General features: G+C 48.9%; 2 protein-coding genes and 1 long non-coding RNA gene across 5 annotated transcripts in view; 2 read left to right on the forward strand and 1 right to left on the reverse strand.

Annotated features, from left to right (window-relative positions):
- The window catches only part of SOAT1 (sterol O-acyltransferase 1), a 46,576-nt gene extending 35,961 nt beyond the window's left edge, over positions 1–10,615 (forward strand). Inside the window, exons 12-16 of the mRNA XM_074961039.1 lie at positions 183–280; positions 935–1,033; positions 2,098–2,233; positions 3,235–3,380; positions 5,319–10,615. Coding sequence (XP_074817140.1) covers positions 183–280; positions 935–1,033; positions 2,098–2,233; positions 3,235–3,380; positions 5,319–5,375 — 536 coding nt within the window. The 3' untranslated portion in view covers positions 5,376–10,615. The remainder of the gene's footprint in view (positions 1–182; positions 281–934; positions 1,034–2,097; positions 2,234–3,234; positions 3,381–5,318) is intronic.
- LOC141992221 (uncharacterized) lies at positions 4,052–13,272 on the reverse strand. 2 transcript variants are annotated; one of them, XR_012640554.1, is made up of 3 exons: positions 13,200–13,272; positions 5,112–5,205; positions 4,052–4,149 (listed from the first exon to the last, which is right to left on the reverse strand). It is a non-coding gene; the product is annotated as an uncharacterized LOC141992221 (long non-coding RNA). The 2 variants fall into 2 exon arrangements; XR_012640555.1 differs by lacking the exon at positions 13,200–13,272 and adding an exon at positions 12,768–12,927.
- Positions 13,273–14,235: 963 nt separating this feature from the next.
- The window catches only part of AXDND1 (axonemal dynein light chain domain containing 1), a 53,264-nt gene continuing 43,000 nt past the window's right edge, over positions 14,236–24,499 (forward strand). Inside the window, exons 1-2 of one of the 2 annotated variants that reach the window (XM_074961037.1) lie at positions 14,236–14,362; positions 15,159–15,340. In XM_074961037.1, coding sequence (XP_074817138.1) covers positions 14,236–14,362; positions 15,159–15,340 — 309 coding nt within the window. The remainder of the gene's footprint in view (positions 14,363–15,158; positions 15,341–24,499) is intronic. The other variant, XM_074961038.1, reaches the window with a different exon arrangement.

The following is a 24,499-nucleotide window of genomic DNA, read 5'->3' on the forward strand; positions in this document are numbered from 1 at the left end:
TGGTGAGATTACCCTTTAAAAATTATAGTTATAGATTGATTGATACAAAATCTGGTTCCTCCTGTTAAACCTGTTTGCAGCAGACACAGTTTGATGGCTCTGTTTATGTATCCCTGGTCACAGATGAGTAAACCAAAAGATGTTGTGAAATGAGTCTGGTTTTTTTTGTTCTGTATCCCCAGGTGTTCTGATTCTCTTCTTGGTCTTCTTTGCATTCCTTCACTGCTGGCTTAATGCATTTGCTGAGATGCTGCGCTTTGCAGACAGAATGTTCTACGAGGTAACAAGGTCTTTCTTCTGCAATGTCTGTAGATGTTGCTGCTGTTCTCTACAGATGCTATCTTTGTTAATCAACCCCAAATGAAATTATTTTAGTTTTATGACGTTCCCTGAATTGCTTTCTCCAAATGAAATGGGGGCAGGAGAGGCAAAGAACTTCAGAAAGCTCTGCTGCTTGAGGCATACTAGCAGCAGAAATACTACTGATGTTCATTGTAGGGAAAGTTCCTTCTCCGAAGTCCCTCTAGATCAGGATTGAGGCATCCCAGTGGGGCATTGTGGGGGAAGCTTGGCCTGCCAATGCTTGTATTACATATTCTGTGAGTGAACAGGACTTCAGCTACCAGAGCTGTCAAATCTTTTCATTGGCATGACAATAACTTAAATTTTTCCTTCTGTTTGACCACTACAGTTCCATAGAACTCAGTTATTGGAGTAACTGCCCTACCCCTGAAAGATAAAGATGCTACAGATGCCCTAACCTATGCAATCTTGCAGTGCAACTTGTTAAATTAAGTGGGATGATAGATTGTGTGGTGAGAACAACTAGTCTGCTCAGACATTTGCAAACTTAGTTTTCAAAAAAGAGTTAATGGAAGACTTGTCACTAACTCCAACTGTGTGCCTTCTTCTCTTCTTTAACTGTGCGTTACAGGATTGGTGGAACTCCACATCATATGCAAACTATTACCGAACATGGAATGTGGTGGTACATGACTGGCTGTATTACTATGCTTACAGGGACTTCCTGTGGGTGAGCAGCAAGCTGACTTAGTCCTCATTCTTTACCTGTCTTTGAAACACTAACCTCTTTTTCTGAAAAAGTAAGGGGGTGGGTGTAAGAGGGGAGCTAACACCATTCCTCGTGAGAAAATAAGTAGTTTGTATTGCTAGAGTCCTCATTGGCTTTGGAAGGGCACTGATGTGGAGAAGTGCTCTGGAATAGCTTTCATCCAGCAAGGTTATTTCTGCAATTATGCAGAAATCACTGAAGAGGATGACAAAGGAGGAAAATGTGGTGAAGTGTGAATTAATGTGGTGTAGCAATGGAATCCATATTAGAACTTGGTTATTGTTTTGAATAAATGAATGTCCAGTAAAAGCTTCTCCCTATTTCTATGCCAATTTTACAGATGCCAATGTCTTGTCCTGTAGAGATGCAAAAAAGCCTTGCTTTTTGATTGATCTGATGACTAACAAAAAGAGTCAGTGACTGACAAACTAGTGATCTTCTGACCTTTGAGGGGGGGATCACAGAGCCTTTCCTGCAGGGTGGGAGGGGAGACTTAGGTTAAAAATTTAACTGTAGACAAACTAGTAACCTGATGGTGGAACGCTGCTTCATGGTGCATTCAGGGATGTGAATGACCAAATTCAGTGTCCTGGTATGGGCAGCCACTTAGGCATGTTTGGAGTACCATTGAGTTCACTGGTCTACTCACATGCATAAAGTGCAGGACTGGGGCCTAATCTAGTGCTTTAATGAAAGGTAGCAACTGAACCTAATAGTATGTTGATTCACAGAACTGTTACATTCAGGCATGGTAATATGATGTTTGAATAGATGAGCTTTGGTGTGTTCTCAAGAAGTGAAAAGCAGAATAGAAATCCCCCAAAGAATAGACACTTTCCTTAATCTAAGGAATCTGGAATGTGTATGGCATTTTAAATATAGAGCTCCTCATGCATAGCAGGGGCAGACCCTAACTAGTCCATTAAAATGACTAAGTGAATTAACTTCTAGTATAAAATAGAATAAAGTACAACAGAACAGCTGTGTATTCGATATCTTCCCCCCCCCCCTCTTCCCATTACCAGTTCTTTGGTAAGAAGTTCAAAGCTGCTGCTATGCTGTCTGTCTTTGCTGTCTCAGCTGCCGTACACGAGTATGTCCTGGGAGTCTGCTTTGGTTATTTCTATCCAGTCCTCTTCTGCCTCTTCATGTGCTTTGGAAGTAAGTCACCAGGAAAGAGTTTGGTAAAAAAGAAAATATACAACTGTGGTAAAGCCCAGAGACTAAAATGGTGATCAGGCTCTGTTGGGCTAGTTGCTCTTCAAACACTTGCAGAAATGTTTCCTGTGGAAGAGTTCCAGTTGGAGACCCAGATCCTGCAAACACATGCGTCCAAGGGGTCCCATTAAAGAGTTACTTATGTGTTTTCAGGATTGGGGTCTAAGGAGGCAAGGAATATAAGGGCAAGGGAAATTGTTATTGCTATACAACTAGCCATATACATATTTCCATGCATATATAACATACCAAATTAATGTATATAAAAATGGGCAGTGAACTTATAACAAAACTTTTCCCTTTAGCCAGCCCCTCAAGGATGAGTTACCATGCTTCTGCCTAGTAGCCAATATTTTTATTTTTAAAGCAATAGCATGAGGGAGTAGTTGCTCGGTTTTTATCTTGCTACAGTGACTGATGTGTATAGGTGTAGCCTTCCAGCATTGAGTCGGAGGATGGCATCTTCCCTTTCCCCTGCCTCTTTTTGTGGGAGCATGAGTGCAAACGTGTTTACTTTGTGGGTGGTGATTGTTATGGGGCAGGCACAGCTGCCTTCCACCCCCTGCTCTGCCAGCGCTCTTCACTCCTGTGCTATAGCACACTACCACTCCCGTTCTAAGCTGAGGCTACCAGATGGACCTGGTTGTTGGCCAATTGCCTGGTAGTCTTGTAGGGAACAAACCTGCCAATGTGATACATATCACTTGTGAAAGAAGGTAATGAGCATGCTTTCCTGTGCTGTATGGACTTTTCCCATAATGTGCTATCAATACAGTGGAGACATGGAAAGCAGTCTGATGATCAAACTAATTTAGTGGAAATGAAAGGAGAAGTCAAGAGACGAATTGGCTCTTGATGTGTGTTAAAATTGGCTCTTGATGTGTGTCTGAGCTTGCAGATGTCCTGAATAGTGCACCTTGATGGCTTTCTATTTCCTCTTCCAGTGGTTTTCAACTTCATTCTTAATGACCGTCGGAAAGGGCCCATTTGGAATGTGATCATGTGGACCTCTCTCTTCCTGGGCCAGGGTGTCATAATTTGCCTTTACAGTCAGGAGTGGTATGCACATCAGTATTGCCCCTTGAAAAATGTGAGTGATTAACCTTTGATTCTGGAATAACTAAGTGTACAAACAATGAGAAGGAACAAGCTTGGTTTGGGTAAAGGACAAAAGATTAGCGAGTGTCAGACTTATGGGGGAAAAGGGCGAGAAATTGTAATATGGTAGAGGAGAGCAGGAATGGACTGACATGGCATAATCTGGAAAATGGGGGCTGATGATGTAAAGAAGTTGGTTTCTATTTCAGTCTTACTGTTTTTTTAAACTTATGACGAGCATAATAAGAAACTCCAGAGTAGTACAAAATTTGAGACCTCTTACATGATTACTGACCTCTGAGATCATTTTGGAGAAGGGCTGACTCTACCAACAGAAATTAGCGAAGGTCTCTGGCTGACAAAATCTCAAGGATCTAGTATTTTACTGCCCGTTCATCTTCCTTCGCACCCCCCCCCCCCCCCCGCGCGCACACATTTTCGGTTTTACTTTGTCAGGTCACTGCTTTAAAGAAGTCTAAACAGTGCATTTTATTTCACCCTGTCAGTTTTCAAGTAGTGGGCTTACATCCTTTAAACTTTGAGCACTTTCATCCATTCAGGCAATATGTACTAGTATTACAGTGCAGGGGAGGCAGCATGCTCAGCCTCCAGGATGAAGAGAAACAGTTGTGGGATTTTGGTTTTTTGGGTTTTTTTGGGGGGGGCGGGCGGGGGGGGTTTGTCTTGTGGTTTTTGTTCGGTTGTTTTTTGCATTGGTTGGGTCTGTAGGGAATTTCCCCTTGCCTTCAGCAGTGGCAATCCTAAAATAGGGAAAATTAGAAAAATTTTTCTAAAGTCAAACATAGACAACTTCAGTCCTAAACAAAAACTCTTCAGTGTCTGAGTAGTCTTGATAGCTCAACCTGTCTTGCTTAGCACCTTGAAAAGGCATTCAGCAAGGTTTTACCTGAAGCCCATTCTAGGTGGGCTCAGAATTCAAGGTCTGGTCCTAAGTTCCCTCTAAGCTGTGCAGCTGCCTATTAAGCCCTGTGCAGGGGAGAGATGCCTCTCCCCTAGCATGGACCTGCCACGGAAGAGGCACCCCTCCCCCTCAGCCCCAGTGCAGACCTGCCAGGGGAGAGGTGCCCCTCCCCACTGGCCCCAACACGGACCTGCCCTGGACTTGCTGGGGCTGGGGCAGAGGAGCCTCTCCCTCGGCCCGGCCCAAGACTGCGGGAGTTGCCACAGCCGGGAGAGGTGCCTCTCCCCCTGCCTTGAGCTGCTGCTGCAGCAAGAGAGGGCTGGGGGGAGTGTTCTCTCTCCCTCGCTCTTCCTCTCCCTCTCCCCACCACAGCCCCAGGGCAGCCTGAACCCCCAAGCCCCTCATTCCCACCCCAGAGCCTGCACCGCCTGCACCCCAACCCTCTGCCCCAGCCCTGAGCCCCTCCTCCTGAACCTCTCAGCCCTGGCCCCACCCCAGAGCCTTCACCCCGTAGCCTGAGCCCCCTCCCGCACTCAGAACCCCTCATCTCCAGTCCCACCCCAGAGCCTTCACCCCTAGCCAGAGCCCTCATCCTCTGCACCCAACCCTCTGCCCCAGCCCTGAGCCCCCTCCCACACTCCAAACCCCTCTGCCCTACCCCCACCACATGAATTTTATGTACACCAATATGAAGGAGACATGGCATGAAACAATCAGCTGCTGTTGTAGATCTGTCTTCGCTGAAGACAGATGAATAGATTATTTTTTTGTAATGGTCATAGACTAGATGCTTATGTTTACCTGAAAAAATATCTGGCTCCACCCTGCTGTCAGAATCAGTCATAGCCTTCATGACTATCAGATGGAGAATGTGTGGTGTTGCTGTCGTCTTTTCCTGTAAGGGGTGTGTGAACAGAAAAGGTTATAGACTTCAGTAGATATTACAATAATGTCCACCACCACATGTCCATGACTAACATGCTGCCTCTCTTCTGTTGTGTCTTCTAGCCCACATTCCTGGACTATGTGAAACCACGTTCCTGGAATTGTCATATTCAGATTTAAAAACATTAAACCCAGTTTTCATCTTTCCTCCCATATCTGAAGATCAGCCTGTGCTCCTCCAAGGACAGGGACCAATGACATCATTCACTTCAAATATTTTTTTTAAGGGAAGTTGTGCCTCCTGATTATTGGAGATAAACTGTTTTTGTAACTTTACTGAGGCAGCCCAGTTGAAGTGGACTGCAGCAGGCTTTCAGGTAGCTCTCATTTCACACAGCTCTACTCAGTCATTCCCATGTCAGTCATGAAACACTGAGATGAAGGTCATGTCCACTGAATTTTGCTCGTTCCAGCGGCGCTTCGTATTTTGCTACTCTTCATCCAGACAGTAGATGGGCTGGTCAGACTAAGTAGAGCTCAGCGGTAGCCTCTGTCAATCTGTTTTAGACATTCCTTCAAAGTTGTTTCCTCCTTCAGTAACTGGAGAGGTCTACAGAATCTGTATGCTCTTTGGAACCCTCCTTGTTGCTATGGTAATATTATGTGACAGAGCAACATGTCTTTGCATCATAGCCCAAGTATTGGTGGATGGCTTTCTATGTCCTCTGTCTGGAATTACTTTCCACAAACAGTACATAGGAATTGAAAATGGGCTGGGGAAAGTTAAATTTTTAATGCTGAAGACTTTTTCTTTCTGTGGTTGGAATGATCGATCAGTTGCTACTGGCTATATGAAGATATTTGCTATACTCAAAAGTAGGGCCCTGAGTGCATACATTCTTAAACCAAAAAGCTCTGTTACACTAAAGCATAAGATTGGTCCCTAAATCACAAGAGCCTGACCTCTCTGGCTGTCAGGATTCTAACTACAGCTCTTATGCCCCTCGGCTTTTTCTATTGTGCTCTGAAGCTCATGTGACTATGAGCAGTAGGAGTTTGCTTTTTCTGACAACTTACCTCCCTGTACCCCTTAGACTAATCAATTATCTTAGGGGGATACAAAACTGCCAAATGAAAGTGAAAACTTGTTGTTGTGCATGTGCACTTACTATTCTGCGTATGTTAGTATGCATTGAGTATTATGGTGCAGGTTGAAAAAGCCCATTGATTTCAGTGGGACTTAATGTATTCTCATTCAAATAGCTCCACTGGATACAATGCCCGTTAATCTTGCCACATGTTGACAAGATGCTCCATAATGGCTTCCTGACACACAAGCAGTTGAAAATAAGGGGATGAATCAAAGCCTTTTCCCCCTTCTCAACGCTAAATCACTACTTTTGCAATGGAAAGCCATATCTCCCTTGGAATACTTGCATCAAAAATACATGGAGTCAGGAAAAGTTCATGCCCTACTTTGGGAGGGAGAAGGGACCATTGCACTGCTACAAGGAGAAACTCTGAAAGGGTATTCAAACTAGGAATATTCCCTTTACCACAGCAGTTGCACATGATTTTATCTGATTGAGGTCCCCTTCCAGTTACTGTCCGCTTTCCTTTCTATATGGAGATGTCAGTTCTGCACTCTAGGTTACAAATGAGTTCAGAAACTAACCATATAACTCCTGTTTATCTGAATAGCATTTATTCATTTAAGTGATGTACAGCAGGGACACAACTGAATTGTATGCTACAGTAATTAGCTTCCATTGCTTGAAGGAGCCGAGTGGTAGAGAACAACTTGGCTTTCATTAAGTACTGTAATTTCACAGTTACTCAAATGTTTTTAATGGCATTTTTATGAGTGGCGAGTTGATCCTGTTGACCTCCAAGCCACAGGCATGGCTACCAGTGCTGACAATGAAAGTTATTTTCTAACCAGAGTTGAAACATAATTTCATCAGAGCCAACTATTTTGATTTTAAGTATTTTTTTCTTAGTTTTTAGTTCCTGTCCAAGAGGTAGGTCTCCTGTTCTTATTAAAAGAACACAACCAGGTCAAATCTGTGACAAATTCAGGTATTGAATGTATACGATGGATTTTTTAATTGAACGAAAGCTTGTACTAAATATCAAAACTCTTGTTTTCATTATTTTTCTTTTAATTTCAGTAGAAAAAGTTTAACAAATGTGTGCCCCCAAACATAGGACATTTGTGCTAGTATATAAGAGCTTGGAGGTGAAAATCATTAGAAACTTTACTCTGGTTTTTTACTTCCACTAGTAGAGCTTGAACAGTTATAATGGAGAGTAAATTAGACCTTTTCTTTAATAAAATAAAAAAAAAAAAAGTGCTAGTAAAATTTTGAGATTATTTGTAACCTGATAATGTCCTTTTTAAAAATAGCTTTGAGGTCAGATAGTAGCACTTCTCTTCCATCTAAGATGAATTGAAGTCAGTAGACTTTAATCATAGTTCTTAAAACGCAATGTACTGCTTATGTATGGAAATCCTTGCACTCCCCTGGGTTATGATGGATTAGAGGCTTGGGTTTCTTGAACCCTGTGTCTGATTCCTGCTACTGTGTGTCAGTGTTCTCAAAAGAAGGAAGAATTGTATTTTGAGTCTTCTCTGCCTACTAGTAGGACTCTAGGTATAACTCTATGGCGCCAGTTTACCTATAATGTAGAATCTTGAGCATTACTATGTCAATAACCTCAATGCTTGGAGCCAAAGGATTAAAGTATTGCAAGCAGAAGCCAGTCATTATACAGGCATGTTCAATTGCTGTAACTGGCCTTTTTTCTTGACACATTCAGTTCTTACCTTGTAGTTCAAGTCACCTGAAACCATGCCTTTAGAGAGCATTAACAACTACACTACTGACAAATTTTGCTATTTTTGACTACTTATTTTGTGAGATTTTATATCAGCTTGAAATTCAGTTTTCATGATTGCCTTGGGGAAATACTTGAGGCCTTAGACTTTCTAGCGAAATGACTGCACATTGCTGGGCTAAATGGGAATTGAAGATACTACCTTTGAAGTTTTTTTATTTTTGTTTTTTTGGTACGCCGTAGAATCCCAGAGCTATCAGTGTGGTGGTCTAGCCAGTGATTTGGCCACTTAAGGCTAACAACCTATTTGAATTCTTACTATATACACATATTAAGAGTTCTTTGTAAAATTGTGAAGCTTACTTCCACTATCTCTTAACCATCCATGAAATGGGAAGCTTCCATTTTGGAATGCCCACCAATACAACTCAACTCACTGCTCAGTAACATCACAGAAATCTGTATTAATGTGGTGAGATTTTTTTGTACCCAGTTTCTTGCATATATGAAATATGTAATAGTTCGCAAGGGTATTGTATATTTGTCCTTGTAAGAGGACTGTAGATTCATACAGAATCTTCATACCTAATGTGTCCTTTTTTTTTTTTTTGCTGCTTTTAAAAAACCCACCAAGCTATCTAGTTTCCTGTGTGAAGATGGCTTTAGAACGGAAAGAAATCCTGCCTTTGATCTCTTAAAATTGTACACTGTTCAATAAGTATTATCAAAATAAGCCTAATTGTTTTTACTTGCTGTGAAGAAATCAATGATTTGAGGCAGGGTGCCTGGGATGGGAAGAGGCAGTATCAACCTATTAATGGAAAGTGAATCATTTGCCTTGAATCTCTGAATGTAAATGAGCTGGAAGGAGGGAATGGTTTAAATGTGCCCTCTGAGAGAGCGTGCATTCTTTTCAGATGTCTTAGGGGTATGCACCTGGTCAGCAGGATACCTGCAAGTCTCTACCCAGCGCACTGGGGTCTTTGCTGTTAAGAGTAGTCGACAACCCTACTAGTCTCCTTCCTGGAGCAGACAGATTCTAATCTCTTTAATCGGAAAGGGTGGGCAGCAGAAAGAATTCAGTGTACAAATACCACTGAGTAGAGGAAACTAAACTGCACTCTACCTGTAAGTGGTATGAACAACCTCTGGTGTTACTAAGGCTGGAATAGCTGCCAAGAGATGCCTGTTGTGGAGATGTGATTCTGTTACTGTCTGCAATGTATTAACTTGTAAAATGTTCTGTCATGCAGAAACGCTGTTTATATAATCTACTGGAATATATTTTGCTATCTAGGAAAGGTGTGTGGGTCTATTCTCTTCAGTGTCCCCTAGAGCCCATGTTACTGCGAGGGACAGGCTGCACCCCACCCTACTGGAGTTGGCGGGAGGATGAAGCGCATTGTTTCTGGATGTTGAGGCAGCAGGGGTGACAGACTTCTTTCCTCCTCCAATCTATGCATCATGTTTCTGCCGGAGCCAGGCTCTGGGTACCAGACAGCCACCAGGGCAACCCCACCTGCTCAGCAAGCACCCCGATAACCTATTGCGTAGAGTCCTTGTGTGCCCACTCTGGAATCTGTCGCAAAGCATTGTGGAGGGATATTGGAGGAGGGAGTGATTGGGAATGGGCAAGAACTCTTGTGCTGAAGGAATAAGCTCCCATGGGGCACAGGTCCCCAGGCATCTCCATGCAGAGCGTTAAGTAACTCCCAATTCCAAACCTGCTTTCCTCGTTTCTAAACAATGACAATCCTAGGGGTCGCATCTTCTTAATCCCAGCTCCTCTGCTTTTATCCCCTGCAAGGGCCAACTCAGTGCACTTGGTCCCCCAGGCTATCATTCATTTAGATGCCAATAGAAAAGGGGGAGAGTTGGCTTCTGCATTTCTGAATCTAGGGGCTAAAATTGACTCTAGTGGACTTGCCCCATGGATACATTTTGGCCCCAGCCATCTGTGATGATCTCTGTTCTTTAGGAGCCTTGTTAAGTTTCCCATCCCAGCAGGCAAGGAGGTCCAAACTTTCCATAGCAGGGCCGCTTTGCTCACTTTGCCAAGAACCCAAATGCCGTGCCTGTTCTTCAACCCCCATCTTGCTACAAAGGTGTTGCCCCTTGGAACTACCCATCTTGGCATGCAATGCACAGCAAGCTAGGATGGAGTCTTGTATGCTGGGGTCTGTAGGTTGCCTATGAATGGGCTGTCTGCTTGCCTATATCTGATAAACCTTACCTGTGAAACTATCCAGAGGCTGAATGATGCTTGCTTGCTTTGGGCAGCCAAGTGTGCAGCCTCTTTAGCTCTTCAATTAGGGTTGCCTAGGATCTGGTTTTTGACTGGAACACCTGGTTGAAAAGGGAACCTGGTGGCTCCAGTCACCAATGCTGACTGGGCTGTTTAAAAGTCTGGTTGGCTGTTACTGTCCCGCTTCTCGTGCTCCTGTGGTTGGGCTCGAGCTGCAGCTCATTGCGGTCTGTTGCCCCCTTGCCAGCACCCAGGAGTTGGAGGTATGTATCCCCATCTCAGAGTTCTGGGAATGGGGCTGCACCCCATCCCCCTCACTGCATCCCTCCCTGTCCCATCATACCCTGTCCTCCACACCTACCCATCCCAGCCCTGTACGCCTTAAAGTGCTCTCCTGCCCACTCTTTCCACCTCCCAGACCTGCCACCCCATGTCCCTCACTTCCCCACAGCCCTGCACCCCATTCACCTTCATACACTGCTTCACTCCCATTATGTTCCTATACACCCCTGTGCCCCCCACATCCTCATGCACCTGTAGCCATCTGCCTCCCCATCCACCCCCTCCTCTCTCCTTCACTGCTGCCTCTTACCCTTACCCTGCTCTTGTCCTTGACCTCTTTCTTTCCCCCTCCTCTCCTTTACCTGCCCTTCCCCATCTATCCCCTCCAGCCCACCCTCCTCCCTTCCCAGCTGGGTGTCTCTCTGTGTAGGCAAGTGTGTGCATGCATGTAAGAAATTTTTGTATAGGGAAGTGCATGTATTGCTGCATGTTCATATACCTCTATGAATAAAATTTGCAGCCTAACTCTGACTTTTATTCCTTTTGCTGGCTTGTGCACAAAAACATTAATGTTATGAAATGAATACACATTTTATATCAAGCTTTTAAAAGAGAAGAGAACTCTAAAAGAAATATTTCTTAAAAAGTGAATGTTGACTCGTAATTGCAGAAGAGATAATATTTCATACATTTCTCCCTACCTTTGTCTAGCTACCTGCTGGGGTAGGGCAGGAGGGGGATTAGGGCTGGGGCAGGCTCTAGGTGGTACTTACCTCAAGCAGTTCCTAAAAGCAGTGGCATATTCTCCCTCCGCCGCCTAAGTGGAGGCGCTGCCCTGGCTGCAGGCGCTGTCCCTGCAGGTCCTGTGGGCTGTGGTTCCCAGCCACTAGGAGCTGTGGGGGCCACGCTTGGGGCAGGAGCAGTGTGTCGAGCCCCCTGGCTGCCCCTAAATGTAGGAGCTGGAGGGGGACATGCCACTGCTTCCAGGAGCTGTGTGGAGTGGGGCAAAGCCCCGACCCTGCTCCCTGATGAGAGCTCGAGGGCTGGATTAAAACACCGGGCGTGTGGGAAGGGGCTCTGGACTGGGGTAAGGGGTTGGGGTGCAGGAGGGGGTGTGGGCTGAGGTCACCGGTGGTGGCTCCCGGTCAGTGGCATAGCAGTGGGGGCTAAGGTACCTGTCCCTGCATCCCAGAAGCGGCCAGCAGGTCTGGCTCCCCTAGGCGGAGCGGAGGTGCAGCAACTACCTCTGCAGACCATGCCTGCCTGTAGACACCGCCCCTGCAGCTCCCATTGGCTGCCGTTCCTGGCCAGTGGGCGTAGGGAGTCAGTGCTCGGCGCAGGGGCCGTGTGCAGAGCCCTGGGCTGTGGCACGGGACCCGGAGGGAGTAGTCTGCCTTAGCTCGCAGCGCCCCGCCAGGCTCCCCTTCCAACGGTGTGTCCCGGTTGAAAACCGGACACCTGGTGACCCTCTCCGTGAGCGGTCGTGGCTTTGCTGAGGTGACTAAGCCACTGCCTGATCAAAGCCCTCTTTCTCCCGCCCCCTTCCCGGCTGTCGCGGTCGCAGTGCGGAAGCCGGGCGCCTGCCCGGAGGAACGGGCGCGGGAAGGAGAGTCCCGCGGGAGGGGCGGGGCCGGGGCCTTCTACCTTCCGAGGCGCTACGCGGACAGCTGGGGGGGAGAAGCCCTTCGTTTCCATAGCAACACACTGAACGGCCAGGGCCGGTGCCACTGAGAGCTGGTAAACGGAGTCCTCCCAGCTCCCGGCATCGCCTGGGCGGGGCTCCTGGGGGCAGGCCCCGCTCGACCCCGGGACGGGGGGGGTGTGTCACTGCAGGGGGAGCGGCTCGTACCCCCGGCGGGGACACGAGGGGCTGGCGGGTTGTGCCCCCTTCTCCTGCCCCGCCCCCTCAACCTGGCCCCTCTCGCGGGGCCAGCTCGCTGCCGCCCGCTGAGCTTCGCGGGGGAGCCCTGGGGGCCGGGGTGATGCTGTCCGGGGCGGGGTGGAGGCTGCCCCCCACTGGCTGACAGCGCCGTGGACGGCGCTCCGCTGCACCTGCCGGCTGCACGGGAGAAACTACCTGAACCCCTGCGGGACATTGGAGCGGGAGGAACCGTCAACAGGGTGGGGCCGGCCGTGGGCATGGAGGGTACTCTGCGGGGGGCAGGGACGGGGTCTGCTGATGAGGCAGGCAGAAATATCAAGGGTACCTTGATCCAGGCCACGCCAGAATATCACTTCGGAAAGGCACATCTTCTTTCCAAGCAGTCACTAGCCAGCGGCGGCTGTTGATCATCCCCTGATAAGGCTAAAGCCCAGGGGCAGTTAACAGTCCACTTGCTGATCTAATTATTTGTGTTGTTATTGGTACCCAGATTAAAGGAAGGCTAACATGAGATGTGGCTTGACTTTGCAAAAACGATGTATATTTGCAGCTAGTAAAAAATGGGCTTTCCAAAGGAGTGCTTACAGGGCTGCCTCTAGGATTGTTGGCACTACAAGCAAAAACAATTTCAGCCGCTTTTTTTTTCGTGCCCCCCAGCTCCCCGGCTTCCCCAAATCCCCTGCCCCGCCTCCTCTCCCCGGCGTGCGGCATTTCCCCCCACCCCATTGCTTCCTGCGGCTCTCCCCCCCCAGCTCACCTCCGCTCCGCCTTCTCCCCTGAACACGCCGCTGCTAGGCTTCTCCCTCCCTCCCTCGCTTGCCACGCGAAACAGCTGTTTCACAAGCGGCAAGCCTGGGAGGGAGGGGGGAGAAGCGGAGTGGCGGTGGCGGCACTCTCAGGGGAGCAGGCGGAGGCTGACCGGAGGCGAGCTGGGGCAGCGGGGGCACGTTTCTAGGGGCGGCATGGCTGACGCCGGAATGCCGACCCTAGAAATGTGCCGCCTCTAGCACCTGCTTGTTTTGCTGGTGCCTAGAGCCGGCCCTGATTGCTTAGTAAGCTGTGAAAAAAACTTAAATGCATCCAGTTAGGTAGATATCAAGACATAAAAGTCAGAATACAATGGGTGAAATGAGAGAGACCAGATTTTTTTGCAATAAATATGGAGGTAATTGCAATACAATTCAGATGTGTCCAACACAAGCATTGTGGTATCGTGCATGTAATAAAGGCAACTATTTTGACAAGTGTTTTACTCTCAACACAAATTGGAAACAAATGGAAAATCACATATATGAATGGGAGGATAAAGCACTGGTGATGATGGAGGAGCACAGTTTGTCACTGGCTCTAATAATTTTAGAGCAAGGTTCTACAGTAGATTGGTTTGGCACTGGAAATAAATGAAGAAAAAGTGAATTGAAAAATAGATACTAGAGCTGAATTCACTGTAATCACAACAACTGTATGTGAAATGGTTAGTGCCTGCTTCATGTTAAATATTAAAACTAAGCTTTTTAAAATATATATATATATATATAATTTTGGATGCAAAGTTGGAAGGTCCAACTGATAACATCCAGCACTACATCTTTAACTCCCCTTTTAGTAGATGGCTTTAAGTGACTTCCATTTGGAATTGCCTCAGCACCAAAGCACCATGTCTGGTTCCTGACTCTGGCACTCCTTGTACGACACACCAAAGTTTTATTTCCATAAAAATGATGAAGCCCAGCAACAATTTTGATTTAATTTTGCTTGCAGGTTATTTCATCATTGAAAATTTCCTTGTATAAATGAATAGTAAACCACTCACCATGTCCCTCAATCAAATGCCAGTTCCTGGGCCACCATCTGCATCCAAACCAGAGGGCAGAAAAATGAAAGGTAGCTTATCTCTGGTACCTGTCAGCAGAAGTGCAGGTAAATCTCAGCTGGGGACCAGATGATACTGTATTAACTGCATGTGGGGTGTTGTTTAATAACCATTCACAAATGTCTCAGTCACCATGACTTTTGCAGAAAATTGACCTCCTACCAATCCATAGTAAGAGGTTGATAAACAGGAGACTGCAGTTTGGAAGTACCTTCTTGTTTTTATATATTCACTGTATTGAGGTGGGTCATGTGGCTCTTACATTTACATCTGTGGTTTGAATATAATTAGAACACTGAGCGGATACAAAATTTGTATCAGCAGCCGATCCACAATCCACAAAAATGATTCACAGATCTAAAGTGAATATTCACTGATTTGCAGGGCTCTAAATATAATCCAACACCTCAGAGCACCAGCAAAGGAATGGTGAATTTAGGATGCTCATCCTCTGTGAGTGCTCATCTGCGTGTGTGTAAATGTGTGCGTACTGTACTACCATATGTAAAATAACTCTGCAGATAGCAGCAGTTTGACACCTTTTGTGCTGCCTGTTTGCTGATGCTGAAGTTCTCACAGAAAACCTATTGCTACATACTGAACAAGTAGCAGCAGCACTGCCTGCAGGGGAGCCACAGCAGTGGGTTTACAATGGGCTCATGTTGGAGAGCTACTTCTGTGGGGCTAATTCATAATGATGGGATAAGATGATCCTTTAATAAAGATCTATTCAAAAATACATGAGAATGGAGCCAGTTCACCATATTGTTTTGAAAACAGTGTTTCCCTCCCCAGCAAAATGTATCAGCATCTACTGGCGGGTTTTTTCCTGCTGTTTTCCAGAGCTCCCTCATTTAAGAAATAAATCAAGTATGCTGGACTGTTCAGGGCCTCTTCCCACCTCTCTACAGTGTGATTTCATCCCAAAAGAGATCCTCCTAGCTCTGACTTCTGCTGCCAGTACTGCCTATAGCCCTGAATACTTAAGACCCCCCAAGAAAAACAAAAGTGCGAAAGACTTCAAGGTACGTACATTATCCTAGGCAGTGCCTTTTCCTCTTCAGGATAAGACCTGCCCAGAATTGTTCCATTTAGATCTATACTAGCACAGTATCCAGCTGTGCTACCAAATAGTTAAAGGAATTCTTTTGTGCAGCATGTTTTTATTCCAGCAGCTAAAAGTTTAAATGAATTTAGTGTAGCACATGGTTTTATTAGAACAGCGTGTCTTTTCTGTGTTTCTGTTGGCTAGAAGTGACTTGTTTCAATGGATCTATAACCTTGTTAAACTTATATTACACCTATGTTCTAATTACAACAACCTTATATGGATTTTAAGCTATTTTAAACAGGGAATTTGTCATTTACTTACCATAAAGTGCCTAGCACACTTTGTTGTTACTAAAATATTAGATAACTATTTTGTCTGTATTAGTCCTGGCTTTTTCTGGTGACAGAGAGCTATATGGAAACTGGTTAGACTGCTGTTTTGATCTTTTCTATTTCTTGGAAACTTTATTACTATTATAATTTATTTTATTTATCATTTGTATAGCACCATAGCGTGCATAAAGCTTTACAATTGGTTACTGTGCCAGTCAAAACCATCATTCCTGCCTCACAGACTAAAGACTTGAAAGGGTACACTACAATGCTCTGTTGGCCAAGCCTTCTGGATGAACTATAAATGGAGAAATTGGAGGGGCGGGAGTTAGAGAGTAGGAGATTGTAGTGTTTAAGGCAAGAGGAAACTAGTACCTGGACTGAAATCTTGGCAAGAGGGCTCCTGAAGAAGGGGCAAATTCTGGAGGTACTGTAGCTGACAAAAAGGCAAGATTTAGTTATGTGAGGGAAGATGTGGGAGAGAACTGGAAGATGAGCATAGTATTGCAAGCTTTGAGAATCAGAAGGATGTGTGTGATGTTAACAGCGACATAAAAAGGGGAGGAGAGACTTGGGAAGTTGTGACAGGATCCCTGGGCTATAACCTAAAACTGTGGGATCGCTGTGCCCCCTTAACTCTCGAGCTTGCGCTGTCTCTCACGATGCTTTGTCAGTGACAAACAGCAGAACTTCTCCTGGTGCTGTGATCACTCAGCCTTTAGCATATGGAGCCCCACACCCCACTAAATTGCATGAATGTACTGCTCATGAATTGTACAGAGAGCATGAATTGTACAATTCATGAGCTGCTCATGAATTGTACAGAGAGAGGCACCAGCCAATCACTCCAGACTCCAGCCTTGCACCCCAGAAATATACCGTTACATTGCTCAAGACTCCCTTGGACAGTGCAAGCTCATTAATTCGTTCGCCGGTCCAACAAAATGGTAGTGGATGTGCAACAGCCCTTTTAACACAAGCTGAAATTCCTCAAGTACTTCAACCAAAACCACACAGTTTTAGATAAAATATAAAAACAGATTTATTAACTATAAAGATAGATTTTAAGTGATTATAAGTAGCAGGCATAGAGATCAAAGTTGGTTACATAGAAAAAAAAATTCAGTCTAAATTCTACAGACTAAGAAAAATTTGAATCAAGCAGTCTCTCACCCTAATAAATGTTACAGGCAGCTCAGTTCTCAATTCACAGGCTGGATTTCCTTCCCAGCCTGGGACCAACCTCCCCAGTTCGAAGTCTGTGTCTTTTAGATGATCTTCTGGGTGTTGAGATGGGAGAGGAGAGAGGCCAAGTGATGATGTCACTGTCCCTCTTTTATACTTTCTTCCAAATGCTAGAAAGATAATTGCTGTGATGTGGGTTAGACAGCCCTCATTGCCTATGCGTCCTCTGTGTGGAGTTTCTGGGATAGTAGATTATTCTTGGTGGGCCATCAACACCTGTCTGGCCAATGATAGTTGCTCCTCTATCCCTGCTCTAGCAAGGCACCTTCTTTGACTCACCAGCCTCAGCACTTCTCCCTTTGGCGAGACAGGCCTGGGGTAAATCAACCCCTGTCTGCTGCACTGGGGCAGTCTTCATCTTCCCCATTCTGTGTTCCTTCAGCCATATTTTCTGGGTAGGATCATCCCCTTAGATCTACAACAAACAGAAGGTATTATTTCACTAGACACCAATACAAAGGAAGATACCTCCCCCTACCTCCTCATTGGGGTCGGGTATCATCCTGTGGTTTGCCCTGGGGAGTCAATCCTTCCCTTAGTAGGCGCTTAGGCTTGTCTATTTTCTCTATGAGAAGGAGCACAGCCTCTTCTCCTAGAACTGCTTATTTGCCCACTGCCACTGCAGGGGGTGGGGGGGCAGGGACATGGGAGGGGCTTTAAAAGGGCTCAGGAAGCCCTTAATTGGAGTCAGGTGTTCCTAATTAACCTGAGGCAACCCCTTCTCAGCTGATCCTAATTGACTTGTGGTAACCCCTTCTCAGCTGATAGGGAAGAGGGCCTTCAACATTCTAGAGCTTACACCCACCCACTTCCCTGGAATTTAATAGAATACGACTGTCGTGTGGGTGGGGAGCTACTGCTGTTGGGCCCAGAGCTCTTTCAGTCTTTGTCTGAGCTAGCGCCCCCCTTGCTGCCTCACTAGTGGTCGCCCTGGTTGCTGCTGCCGCCGCTCCTTGGTGGGCCCTGCTGGCCTGCTTCCCCTGCCTCTGTTTCTGCTACCACCTGTGGGGTCCCTTCTGCTTGCCTGGCTGCCTGACCCCCGCCCTTGGACTGGCCATCCCTTCCTCTGCTGCTTTGGCTGGTGGGCCTTCCCACCCTCTGCTTTGCCCACCAGCCTCCCTGCAGCAGTGTTGCCCTTTCCCCTTTCTGCCTGTATTTGGCCTGCCTGCCCCAGCAGTTTTTTTGTTTGTTTGCCTGCCCCACCCCAGTCTCTAGGAGTCTATTGGTTTGTAAACCCAGCCCTAGTCCCTGCAGTTAATCCCTGTGGTATTCTGGCCCTGTCCCCAGTCTGCCTCTAGCCCATTCCCTTCTCCCCTTGACTTCTGCTGCCCCCCTTGTCCAGCCCCTTCATTCTGTGCGCCCATGTCCCCTCCCCACATGCTTGTGCCCCTTCCTCATTTATGTTGAGCCCCATTGTACAATGCACCACCCTCTGATATTGTAGTCCTTCCCCTCCCCAGTGCAGCCGAAGGAGCCGGTATTCCCATCTCATGGCATTGATTGCACTCCCCCTCCTCAGCCTTGATTGGCACCCCATTACCCCCAATTTTTGGCACCCTGCTCCCCTGCCTGCAGCCTAGTGGGGAGGTGTGGTTTGGCCTCTTGTCCCCATCCCCACCGAGTATGGTGGGGGAAACAGCGGGTGGGGCCCCCTGGGTTGACCCTGCTGCCCCCTCTCTGCCTGTTCCCCCCTCAACCATCCCTGCGGCTACCCTCTCGACCGCTGCTGCCAGACTGCCTATCATTGCCCCCTGCTGGGGCACTGTCAGTGGCGGGCACAGGTACAGATCCTGTTGCTGCCAGGTCTTCTGTCTCCTCCAATTCTGGGGGAGCCCCCCCAGCTGGTAGAAAGGGCCAGGGGGAAAAAAAGGGTAAAAGCCCCACCTGGAAGGCCAACCGCCCCATGGTAGCAGCTGTCCCCTCTGCTGCAGCCCCACCATGAGCTGCGGCCCCTCCGCCCCTTCCCTTGCCATTCCCTCCACCAGCTCTTGACCCCCAGCGCGTATGCCCGGGAGGCCGCAGCCCCTCCACCCGCCACCTCGTCATCTAACTCAGCCACTGCCTCTGTTTCCATCCCTGGTGGCTGGGGCTCCTTTCCCACCCTAACCAGAAAGCACGGCGTCCGCTGCCTCCTGGTGCTCGCCTTGCCCCACATAGAGATGGGCGTTGGTGAGGGTGGTGGGGCCCAAGGCCATGTAGCAGCCTCTAAGATGTATGGGAAGGTAGTCTTCTTCCTGGCATCGAAGGCCGCTGCCCAGGAAGTGGTGGAGAGGCGCCTGGTGGGGGGGGGCATGTACGTCCCCCTTGAGCCCTTGGAGGACCTGAGCATATGGGTGGTTTTCACTTCCATCCTGCCCTTCCTTCCCAATGCTGCTCTTTAGCCTTTCCTTTCGACCCTGGGAAAGCCCTGTCAGTGATTAGCCCTCTCCCGCTAGGCTGTAACAACCCCGCCCTCGGTCACATCCTCTCGTTCCGCTAACAGATGCAGATTCAACCTCCACTGGCAGTTCATGACGGGGAAGCGCTTGAGGGGTCCTTTTTGGTGCCCCACCAAGGGACCCGTTACCGGGTGTACTACTCTTCAGGGCAGGGCCGGTGTTACCTCTGCCAGGCGAGGGGCACGTCCCCCCACCAATGCCTCCCTGACCCTTTATACCATCATCCTTGCCCCCTGGCCCGGCCCCTGCGGGCCAGCCCTCTACCAACACCTTAGAGGGCTGGGTTCTCCTCCAGGGGAAGCAGGGCAAGTGAAAGGCACAAGCTCAGCACCTCCCCCTTGATGCGGAGTGGGAGGAGGCTCCTCATAAGACCAGGAGAGTGGCCCCTGATGCCGAGCCTTCGGTTGCACCTCCTGATAGTGTCCAACACCTAAAGCTGGCTGGGGAAGTCATGGCAGCAGCGAGAAGCAGTACCAGCCCCCTTCTGGAGTCCCTCCTTGTGGGGGCCTCGGATTGAGCCCTCCCCGTCCCCTTGTCAACTGTGCCCACCATCGGCACCGAGGTGAGTGTTGCCAAGGCTATCGGGTGGGGACTTCTGCTCCATCTTCGAGGCAATTGAGGCTCTGGGTCTGACCCCGGTCACCCTGGGGGAGGACAACCCCTGCCAGTGGGCCTCGATCTGGGCGGCAGTTGCATTACGATGCCCCCTCCTCCCCTTTCTCCCCTTCCTCTGACTGATGCCCACACTCTTACTCCTGGGGTACCCCTGAGCCATGCCCGGCTGCAGATGGCACCCTGCCTGACATCGAGCCCAGAGTGGGTGCATTTTTTTTCAGCAGGCATCCACCTTCCTCAGCTCTTTGGATCCTCGTGAGTGCCTAGTCCTGGGTGGGGATTTTAACACCACCCTCGAAGAGTGGGACCGCTCGGGGACTGAGCAGAGTCCGGCTGACACGGACGTCCTCCGGGAGATCATAGACCATCACTCCCTGGTGGACATCTGGTGCGATCACCACCTGGATGATGAGTCTACCTTTACTTATGTCCGGGTGGAGGAAGATCAGTCGTACTACTCCTGGTTGGATTACATTTATCTATCTCATCATCATCTCTCATGGGCCCACTCCTCCAGCGTTCGGCCAGCCCCGTTCTCGGTGGCCGTGATGGCCTCTCTGACTTCTGAGATGCTGGGGCAGGCCTATTGGCACTTCCACATCCTCCAGCAGGTTATTGTTAGTTTCGTGGCATCCTTCCAGGAGTTCTGGCTGGCCTGGCGAGAGCAGAGGTGTGCCTTTCCCTCAGTGCAGCGATGGTGGGATGTGGGGAAGGTAAGTGCCCGGCTCTTCTGTCGTGATTGGGGCACCAGTCGGCGGAGGGATGTGGTGATAGAGCAGCTGGAGCAGGAGGTCTTGGAGCTGGAGAGGTGCCTGGACACCAGACCCGGGGATCCATCCCTCTGCAGAGCATGCCGGGAGAAGCGTGAGGAGCTCCGGGCCCTCAAGGATCATCAGGCCTGGGGTGCGTTCATTCGTTCCCACATCCATCTCCTTCAGGAGATGGATCGCGGCTCCCACTTCTTCTATGCCCTGGAGAAAAAGAGGGGGGGCCAAGAAGCAGGTCACCTGCCTTTTGGCAGAGGACGGCACCCCTCTCATGGATCCGGAGGAGATGTGTGGAAGGGCCAGGGCCTTCTATGCCAGCTTTTTCTCCCTGGATCCGACCGAAGCTGATGCTTTCAGAGTGCTCTGGAATGAACTCCCGACGGTCAGTGCAGGCAACTGGGACTGGCTGGAGCTGCCACTCACTCTGTCTGAATTCTCAGAAGCCCTCCATGTCATGCCCACTAATAAATCTCCAGGCATGGATGGGCTGACCGTGGAGTTCTACTGTGTGTTCTGGGATGTCCTTGTCCTGGATCTCGTCACCATCTGGGCCGAGTCCTTGGAGAGCGGGGTCCTCCCTCTGTCATGCAGGTGAGCCATGCTCACCTTGCTACCGAAGAAGGTGGATCTCCACGACCTTCGGAAATGGCATAGGACTACAAAGTCATAGTGAAGGCCATCTCGTTGCGGCTGGAGTCCCGGGCCAATCCATCTTCGAAAACCCTGTATTTGGTCCAGGACCTCTTGGAGCTCGGGTGTAGGGATGGTCTGTCATTCGCCTTCCTTTTCCTGGATGAGGAGAAAGCATTTGACAGGATGGACCACGGGTATCTCCTGAGCACTCTGTGAGCATTCGGCTTCAGGCCCCAATTTGTGGGTTTTCTCCAGGTGCTGTATGCCTTCATGGAGTGTTTGGTCAGGCTCAACTGGAGCCTGACCAAACCGGTCAGCTTCAGGCAAGGGGTACATGAGGGCTGTCTGCTGTTGGGCCAGCTGTATTCTCTGGCGATCGAGCCCTTCCTCTGTCTCCTCCGCTGGAGGTTGACAGGGTTGGTGCTCCAAGAGCTGGAGTTGTGGCGGGTCCCATTGCCGTACGCCAATGACGTGCTCCTTGTGGTCCAGGACCCAGGCGACCTGGTGCGGGTGAAGGCCTGCCAGACGATCTACTCGGTGGCCTCCTTCACCCGGATCAACTGGATCAAGAGCTCTGGCCTGATGGTCAGGGACGGGTGGCAGATGAGCTCCCTCCCACCCGCGCTTCAAGCCATTCAGTGGAGTGTGGGTCCACTGCTCTGTCTTGGCATTTATCTTTCTGCCATACATCCTTCTCCACTGGAGAACTGGCAGGATTTAGAGGGCAGGGTGGGTGAGCGGCTGCGGAGATGGACAGGACTGCTGTGGTGCCTCTTCCTCCGAGGGAGAGCATGATGCTTAACCAGCTGGTCCTATGCTCTGGCACTGGCTCAACACCCTGATCTTGGCCGCGGGTTTCCTGGCCCACCTCCAGAAGATAGTTCTGGAGTTCTTTTTGCCAGGACTGCACTGGGTCTCTGCAGGGGTCTTTAGTTTTCCCTTGGAGGAGGGAGGACAGGACCTGATCTACCTTTGCACTCAAGTCCATGTCTTCTGCCTCCAGGCCCTGCAGAGACTTCTTTATGGTGCATGTAGTCTAGTGTGGAGCACTCTGGCACACGCCTTCCTGTGCTGCTTCTGAGGGCTTCGATATGACCAGCCTCTCTTTATCTCCATCCGAGAGGTCTTCTGTGAGACCTCTCTGAGCTGCCGGTCTTCTACCAGGACCTCCTCCGGCCCTGGAAGCTGGTATCGGCAACCAGGTCCATGGCGGCCACCAAAGGGGTAAATCTCCTCGTGGAGCCCCTGCTACACAATCCCCAACTTGGTGTGCAGATGGCGGAGTCCCCCTCGGTGCACCAGAGGTTGGTGCTGGCAGGAGTCACCAGGATCGGAGACTTCCTGGACTATGACCGAGGAGACTTGGTGGATCCCCTGATGCTCGCTCAGCATGTGGGGCTCTCCACCCATCGTACTCCCAGACACATACTTCAGGAGGTGAGAGCAGCCTTGTCACCGGCCTCTCAAGCTTACTTTGAGCAGGTCCTGAGGGAAGGTGCTCCCTACCCACCCCACACCCCGGGCCCTCTGGATCTTTTCATCGGGTCCCTGTCCTGCGAGCCTCCTCAGCAGCCCCACCCTTATACCTCGAGCTGGCTGCGTGACCTCCAGCTGGTTCGCTTTTGAACTGCGCCAAGGGCACATCTGTACATGCCTGTGCTCCATACTCTCCATTTCCTCACTCTCATGTCCCACTCCGATACCAAATGGTGGGACTTAATGTCATCTGTCGAGGGTGAGGAATCCCGGTGGGCCAGCCTATATTCCACCCTAGTCCCGCAGCCCTCTGGGATATCAGCTGATGGCTCCTCCATGGAGCCGTGAGCACGGGTGTGTATTTGGCGTGGTTCACTCCAGTCCCGGAAGCCTGTCCCTTCTGCAGCATGAGGGAGACCCTGGCACATGTTTATCTTGAGTGCGCCAGGTTGCACCCCTTTTCCGACTCCTCCTGGACCTCCTTTAACATTTTTGGCTGCATTTCTCCCCCCACCTCTTTATACATGCGCCCCCATCTGTGGCCCCACAAAGTCGCTGGATCTCTTCGTCAACTTCCTCCTAGCGATGGCCAAGGTGGCCGTCTGTAACACCAGGGAGAGGATGTTGGCTGAGGGCATTCTCTGTGACTGTGGGGTCTAATTCTGATCCTCCTTCCATTCACGCATCCAGGCAGAGTTCCTCTGGGCAATGTCCGCCTGGCTTCCTTGACACCTTTGAGGAACAGTGGGTGCTGTCCAGGGTTCTCTGCTCGGTGTCCCCTTCAGGTTCCCTATTTTTGACCCTTTGATCTTCACACCAGTCCTTGTTATTTTTTTTGTTGTCCCCTGTAATTCCTTGAGTTTCCGGGCTCTGTGGATTCTCCCCATAGGCTGGGGGAGGGTCCTTTAGCCACCGGCGGGTGTCCACTTCCCCAGAACCCAATAGGAACACCCTCTTGCAGCTGTCTGGCCTGACTTTGTCACACTACTGAAAGGTCAGCTGTGGTCGTTTCCCTGTAGATAAATCTCTGCATTAAGCATCTTCGCATAACTGTGTATCATTTTCATATGACTTTGTATTATGCCTCTTCATATAACCTTGTATTAAGTCTTTCCATATATAACTTCTATTTTCATACAACTTTGTATCAAGTCCTTTGATATAGGAACTTTGTATTAAGCCTTAGTATAATGTTATAGCCCCTAAGGATAGTTAAGGTAGAAGAAAAATGTCTTTTCGCTAGGAGTAGAATCAGATCTCCCCCCTTTTAATCAATTGCCCTGTTGAATGAATGAGGTGAATGAGTAAGGCGTGGAAGGCAAGCACCTCCAGACAACTGCAACAGTTGGAGAGGGGATGGAAGCCAGACCCAAGAACAATAAAACTTGTCAAGTGGGCTCATTAAAGAAGATCAGACATATTGAGGGCCTTGGGAGTTAGAAGCGAGCACCTTCTTTTCAAAACACCCTCTTTGAAAATAAATGTGGCAGCATTAAGACAACACCCAGAAGGAAGTGCCACAGATGACCAACTGACACAGACACAGATTTTGCATCTGTGGTATAGATTTGCATGAGAGGGAAGCTGCTATAAATGTGAGGTGTCTTGCAGAGGATCCCGGGTCTCG

The sequence above is a fragment of the Natator depressus genome, chromosome 8 (genome assembly GCF_965152275.1).
Source record: "Natator depressus isolate rNatDep1 chromosome 8, rNatDep2.hap1, whole genome shotgun sequence".
NCBI lineage: Eukaryota > Metazoa > Chordata > Testudines > Cheloniidae > Natator > Natator depressus.